This window comes from Betta splendens, chromosome 5 (genome assembly GCF_900634795.4).
Source record: "Betta splendens chromosome 5, fBetSpl5.4, whole genome shotgun sequence".
NCBI lineage: Eukaryota > Metazoa > Chordata > Actinopteri > Anabantiformes > Osphronemidae > Betta > Betta splendens.
This window is the reverse complement of record NC_040885.2, coordinates 19,097,165-19,104,664: the sequence shown is the minus strand read 5'-3', so window position 1 is coordinate 19,104,664 and position 7,500 is coordinate 19,097,165. Positions and strand designations below refer to the sequence as shown.

The 7,500-nt window shown below is 47.7% G+C and overlaps 1 protein-coding gene across 1 annotated transcript in view; it reads right to left on the bottom strand.

Annotated features, from left to right (window-relative positions):
* The window catches only part of ptprt (protein tyrosine phosphatase receptor type T), a 115,164-nt gene that overhangs the window by 103,204 nt on the left and 4,460 nt on the right, over positions 1-7,500 (bottom strand). The window contains exons 2-3 of the mRNA XM_055509119.1: positions 6,861-7,441; positions 5,207-5,332 (exon numbers count right to left, since the gene is read on the bottom strand). Coding sequence (XP_055365094.1) covers positions 5,207-5,332; positions 6,861-7,441 — 707 coding nt within the window. The remainder of the gene's footprint in view (positions 1-5,206; positions 5,333-6,860; positions 7,442-7,500) is intronic.

Below are 7,500 nucleotides of genomic sequence, written 5' to 3'. Positions count from 1 at the left end.
ATGGCTACAGGTGAAATCGCACCAGCCTGATTCCTAACGTGTGCATGAACTGTCTGAAGGAAGAACGAGGACGTACTTAGTCAGATGCAGCTGAACAGGAACTAATCATAATGAGGATGAACATAAGCTTTGAAAGAAAAGTCTAGATCTAAACCCTCAGTGACCTATTTGCAAACCGAAATACCTTCAGCAATATAAAACTTCATTTAAAAAGGTCCCAATTACCTGCGTTACCTCTGGGTTCCAGCGTGGCCTATTTATAGGAGCCGTCTGCACCAGTCAATCAAGCACTCGTTCAGTGCCGTGTCCTCCTACTTCCCATCTCCTATCAACTGCTGCCACCGGCGCCTCCATCTGCTCCAGTAAGTTACGCAGTGATTTTAGCAGCCAGGTAATGTCTTTATCTCTGTCTGTGTGGATGTAGAACGACTATAATGGCCCCGGTCTGAAGGAGACTGACAGCTCCATACGACTCCTTCTTCCACTGGAACTCCCTCCTGCTCAGCCTAAAAGCTCAAGCCTGTGTGAGTCCATGCGTGGCCTGTAGCAGGATGATGAATATGCTTTTCATTTATGAATTAACCAGGTTCAAGGTGCTCTGACATTTAGGGCCTAAATGTTACATAGCTGCAGGCTTAAGACAGGTACCGCACAGGTGAATAATAATAATTAGTCTCCTTGTTTTCCCCTTATGCTGTCTATTCATAAACAAGAATAAAAATAATACTCGCTTCATCATTTTATTATTAAAGCATAACAATAAAACTTCATGGCTGAGGGCTAAAATGTTAAACATGCAGCCGGTCGTTGGCTCACAGCCTGAAGGCAGCTTAATGTCTGCAATGTCTAATAACAGCTCAAAGCACATTATCTACAACGCTGAGAAAGAAAGAGGCTCCTGTTCAACCATTACTGAACAGGAAGCTGGGATCTGTGGAACACATAAAAGCCCCGATGGTGACACTTCGCTGTGTCCACGTCTGCTAACAAACATCTTCCACAGCTTAACCTGAAACCCCGGGCTGTTTACACAGCGTCTGTCCGTCACCCTGTCTCGTTACTGCGGCTTTGGGCCATTTGTCATTTCTCCAGCTCTGCGCCGCCGCCTCACGCCCACAAATCACACACGCAATCAAGTCGGCCGCGATGAGGGCCCTCGAATCACCATCAGTGACCAGAAAAGCAGGCGGGATATTTAACCTCTGTACCCATCAGCAGCCACTTGACACAGACACACACGCACACAGACACGCACACACACAGACACGCACACACACACACACTCATACGCACACACACACACTCATACGCACACACACAGACACGTACACAGACACACACAAAAAGACACTCACACACACAGACACGCACACACACGCACACAGACACACACACACACAGAAACTCACACAGAGACTCATACGCACACACAGACACGCACACAGACACGTACACAGACACTCATACGCACACACATACACACACACACACACACATACACACACACACTCATACGCACACACAGACACGCACACAGACACACAGACACACACACACACACACACACACACAGACACACACACGCACACACACACACACACACACACACAGACACGTACACAGACACACACACGCACACACACACAAACACACACACACACACACACAAACAGACACACACACACACACACACACACGATTAATGCCATACGGCTGTGACACGCTATAATTCCAAAGTCTATTACTGATGGCAGTTTGAACAAGGCATGATAGTGTGTGTGAATGTGTGAGATGTGTTTGTTAAATGTGTCACAGATGAATGGTGAGGCACTCTCTGATTAGTGCTGATTTGTTTTCAGCCTCTCGAAGGAAAAATAAGAGGCTGCCTTGACGAGCAGACACACACGTACACAAAACACACACGTCAAAGTAGAACTTGAGACATTCAGCACAGTACAAACATGCTTTTCTGTCAAACTGTCAAATCTGAAAAAAATAAACATCAGCACAAACTGAGAAGCAAATTTAGGACAAAGACGCCTCGGGAGGAATGATTATCTGGGAGAAGGCAGGAAGAAGGAAGCAGAGACTGAGGCGTCAACACAGCCGATGGCAGGGTGGCCAGCAGCTCACCACAGGAGGTAGCGGCTAGCCGCTAGCTGTTAGCTGCTAGCGGCTAGCCGCTAGCTGTTAGCTGCTAGCGGCGTTGGACGCTAGCCGTTGGACGCTAGCCGTTAGACGCTAGCCGTTAGGCGCTAGCCACTAGCCATTAGCCACCTTTTAATCCTTAATTACATAATTACGCCTCACATTATCTCGAGCACTCTCTTTATGTTCTCTTCTTATCTCAGTGCTTGTCTCGTCCCTCCTGGGATCATTAAATCTTCATCTACACGCTGTAATTCATAGAAAGACTTTAAACCACAACCAAATTAATGTCTGCTATTATCTGCGTTACATATCAACACTATATATGACTGTGCTACACACACACACACACACACACACACACACACAAAGCAGGCACATACACAGACTGACGGGTTGGGAACGTTTTTCCTGAAATCAAACTGGAGCTGTACTGTAGATGATTTATGAAAAGTTCCATAATTCGTTCCTGTGCGAGTCTGCTTGTATTTCTTCCACCTGGGGTCATAATTGGCTTAATAAGGCTTTAAAATGACAATGCCGGTCATCAACGCCACATCCTCCGAGACATTTTTGCAGACATCTGACCTGGAAGCTGTGATGAGGAGGACGCGTCGTAAAGGAAAGCGCTTTGTGCCTCCGCCTGTTCTTTTCCTTTGCTTCTTCAGGGTTTGTCTCGCTCATTCATCTTCTGGATGCTTGTCTCTCTGCCTTTGTCGCGCTCTTTTGTGTCCTTTTCCATTTACATGCGTCTGTGAAGTCATTCTTTGTATTCGGCTGCGAGCGAGAGCATCTCTCAGTCTTCCTGTCAACCGTTATCTCACGTTCGCCCTGTCTGCGTTCTCCAAAGTCGCTTCAGTTTATCCCGATCTATTCTTTTATTTCTGCCATTTTAATAGCAGAAAGTCTTACACTTCCTATATTTGTGATGTATGAAGTCATCTCAGTGTTATGAATTCAATTCTTCCCAGCTTCAACCAGGAGTCCTTCATGAGCCATTTACAGTAGTACTTAGTATATGAGAGTGTATTCCTTTAATAAAATACACACTAACAAACGCTGGCGCTGAGCTGTGTGTCGTGGATTTTCACTGACGACGCTGAGGTCGTGATGGTATTTTTCCTCTTACTTTATTAATGCATCCCTGCTCTTCATTCTCTGTCTGTCTTTGCGTTTTGACTCCAGTCTCCATCTTCTCGCCTCACCCTCTCCCTCCTGCTCCCCGCTTCTCGCTCTCTGATCATTTCTTAACGTTTCAGATTGTGGCCGTGTTGATGGGAGCTGAAAACATCGAGCGCCTTTGATGTTTGATGTTCGCTTCTCGTACGAGTTTGTCTCACTAAGCCTTGGTTTGATGGGAGGACGAGGCACCGTGTGAAGTATGGGTGTGTTTGTGAGCGCTGGGCCGGGCAGACGCCACACAACAGTCAAACTGCCCATCGCATGATTTGTTGTTGTTGTTTTGGTGATTCACACGTTTGTAAAAGTTTGACATTATAAAAGAATTTACTGCTGCAGCTAGTTTTTATTATTTCTCTTGCTCACAGTAAGAAATCTGTCCGAACCATAAAACAAACCACAAACAGCCAGAGATCGACACATTATAAGACTGTGACGACGTCTGTGAGGACAAACAGCAGGAGATGTGGACAGAGTGCTGGCGCCGATCCAATCGGCTCACATCTACAAGGTGACAAATGCGGGTCACGATCGATGACCAACGGATCAGACACACTGATATTAGAGAGGAGAGGCGAGAAAGAGGTTCATGCAATAACTGAGTCAATAAGAGGTGGAGGAAACACAAACACTCGGCTTCTGCTTATGCTTCTGCACACGCTGCACCTCAACCAGTGTTCAAACAATTTAAAAAGGAAAATCAGGTTCTAAACATTGCAGAGCCACGTATGGCCTACTGTATATACTGAAGGTCTACGCTGGTATTTAAATGTAGCAGTCTGAGGCCCGGCAAACACACAATTTGTTCTTGTCCTGCCTTATCAGATCTATGGCTGTCAGTGCAGCACGCAGCAGATAAGCTGTCTATGATAAGAAGGGCTTATGGGTCATGATGGCTATCGCCTCTGACAACCACCACCCACCATGATAGATGAGACAGAAAACTGACGCGAGACATATATAGAGAGAGAGTGATGGACTGGATCGCTTGTGCCCGTTCAATCGTATCAGATCCTCAGTTAGAGATCTTGGTGAGTGAAGGCTGTGGCCGACAGATCTGTCTCTTCACTGCCGGCATGTCACAGACAATGATGGGAAAACACTGAGTGGCGAGATGATGATGATGAGATGATGTATGAGAGCTGTAATTGACTTGACTGAGAGGTAATATATGGGAGCCTGATAAGAATGGAGGGTAAAGGACAGAACAAGACGCTCGATCGGTGAGGAAGGAGGCAGGAATGAAAGAGGAGTCTGGATCAAATCGCAAGAGAAACAAGAGAACTCACTGACTCTAAAACTGAAATTATGCAACTGTGGAGTTCTTTGCTACTTTCTGATACACAGTCATGTCAGTCAGGGAAGAATGGTGGAGAAGAAGGTGGCGGGAGACAGGCAGAGGAAGGGCCACGAACGAGGCAGAACGTGTGAAAGAAACAAAAACGGGAGAAGAGAATGTGTTTGTCTGTGGAGAATTACAATGTGAAGGAGTGGGCGAGATGGAGAGAGCAAAGGGCACCAGTGAGTGAGAGAAGGCAGACTGATTGCCATTTGGTGTTTGACGGACGGGGAGAGACACAGCTGGGGTCGCGTCGCGATGCGTCTACTTCCATCCGTCTGCCAACTGAGACGGGTGGAATGAAAAGACGGAGGTGTGAGCGTCAGAACCGCTTACGGATGCATGAGAGGAGAGCGTTCAGATTCACACTGCACATGATGTTTGCAACCTTATTGGTTAAAAGGCTAAAGTTCAGCCTTTGTGGCCTCGAGCCAAACAAAAACTCTGAACTCCTACTGTTCGTACACAAACAGAACGGCTGTGGTCCTACTGGGACAGATGAGCTGGGAGCTACTGGGAGCTAGGCCCACAGTCACCTACCAGTAGGCAGGGCAGGGTCCATGGTGGGCTTCTCCCACGAGTTGACCTGTTCCCAGGTAAATCCATTGGTCCCCAGGGAAACACTGTAGCCACAGCTGCTGTACGACTCCTCAAAGGTACAGCCACCTACACAGAACACAGAGCGGTTAGTTTAACAGGAAGTAACAACATATACAGAGAGAGAGGGCGAGAGAGGGCGAGAGACAGCGCGAGCAGCAGAGAAGAGGAAGCTCCATGTGTCAACATGATTAAGTCACAGATTCTCATCGTTATTTCATGGCCCGGCTAAGACGCATTTTCCACTGCATTAGCCTTCGCTGCTAGCCTGGAGCCCAGCACACACAGAAATACGCTTCCCTAATTAGACACGCGCTTTGACACACTGCCGTTGTAAAGGGGAACGCTTCATCGATAGAATCACTTAGCGCTTTGTGTGTCTCAACTCGTTGTGTTGGCGTCATCTCCTGAAAGCACATTTGCAGTTTAGACAGCGTCAAAGCACAGATGAACTTACCGTCGCCCTCAGAGGACACAATGAAACCAAAGCCTGAGGACCTAATGAGTCAGATAGAAATACATGCAAGACTTTACTTCCTCACCTCCCAATGTGCAGCATCATGTTAAACTCTAAACAAATCAGTCTGTTGGACTCTGGGAGGAAAACAGGATATTACCACCATCAAGTGTAGTCTAAAATGTAAAACGCCAGCAATGTATGCTATCATTCTGATTATGGTTCTTCGAGCAAGTCTTACGTCAACTGGGAAATTAAATTAAAAAGCAAAAAATCTTCTGTTTTCTGTAGAAAAACAACCTCCAGCAGTGGGGGAAAAGTAGGAAAACAGAGTTTTTCCTACAGATATGAAAATAGCTGTAATAAATTAATCAATAGTGAGATAATTAGCCTTTATAGCCCCCTCGTTGTTCAGTGATCTCATTACAAATGAAAAGAAATCAAAGTGATCTCATTACAACAGAGTAATAAACAGGCGTGGGGGGAGCGCGGGAAGATCCAGCATCAATATTCACCATCAGATCTGCAATTTTAAGGCCAATATCAGGGGATAAGAGGCAGAAATGGCTCACAGCAGTAGGTGGGTGGGCGTGTGCGTCTCAGTGCCCCCGATCTAGTTTTGAAAATCAGTACAACTCCCGCCCACCCTCCGCGCGCCTGCTCTCATAAACATAATTACACAGGCATGTTCTGTGCTGTACAACGGCTAATGAAAGCGTGCGTGATGCAGCTGTGGACTGAAAGCGTGCGTCGGAGAGACGACTGAAGCCTGCACTCATGGCTGTTTGGGTTATAGCTGCAGAGAGCGCCTGCGATTAATGTGACACCAAAACAAACTGGGAAAAACCCTTCATCTGGGCTAATTAGCATTCTGCTAACCAATATGATGAAATATTGATGCCACGACTGCACAATGCCCACAGTCTACACACAAACGTAGAGGGAATAACCACAGCGTTTGATCATTCCTTAAATTATGTTTATCAATATTTGTTTCAACATCCACTTTAAAATTCACTTAAAATCCGTCTGGAGTTTTTGTTCTGCTGTTTGTCCACGTCGTCTCCTATCAGCTAAAGGTTTCCTCTTGTGTCTACACACGTTTATTTGGTTTATTTAGTGGAATCATGGGATGATTACGGCATGGGACCAGCAGCAGGTCCAACAGTGGGTCCAACAATGGGTCCAACAGTGGGTCCAATGGCGGGTCCAACGGCGGGTCCAACGGCGGGTCCAACGGCGGGTCCAACGGCGGGTCCAACGGTGGGTCCAACAGAAGGTCCAACGGTGGATCCAACAGCAGGTCCAACAGTGGGTCCAACAGTGGGGCCAACAGTGGGTCCAACGGTGGGTCCAACAGCGGGTCCAACGCTGGGTCCAACGGTGGGTCCAACAGCAGGTCCAACGGTGGATCCAACGGCAGGTCCAACGTTGGGTCCAACGTTGGGTCCAACAGTGGGTCCAACGGCGGGTCCAACGGCGGGTCCAACAGCGGGTCCAACAGCGGGTCCAACAGCGGGTCCAACGTTGGGTCCAACAGTGGGTCCAACGGCGGGTCCAACGGCGGGTCCAACGGCGGGTCCAACAGTGGGTCCAACACAGGGTCCAACGGTGGGTCCAACGGTGGGTCCAACAGCAGGTCCAACGGCAGGTCCACGGCGGGTCCAATGGCGGGTCCAACGGTGGGCCCAACAGTGGGTCCTGCTAGACTACTATATTGGCTGCATCAGGCAAGAAGGGGGTCCTGAACAAGTCACCTGTCTGTCACAGAACTTGTTTT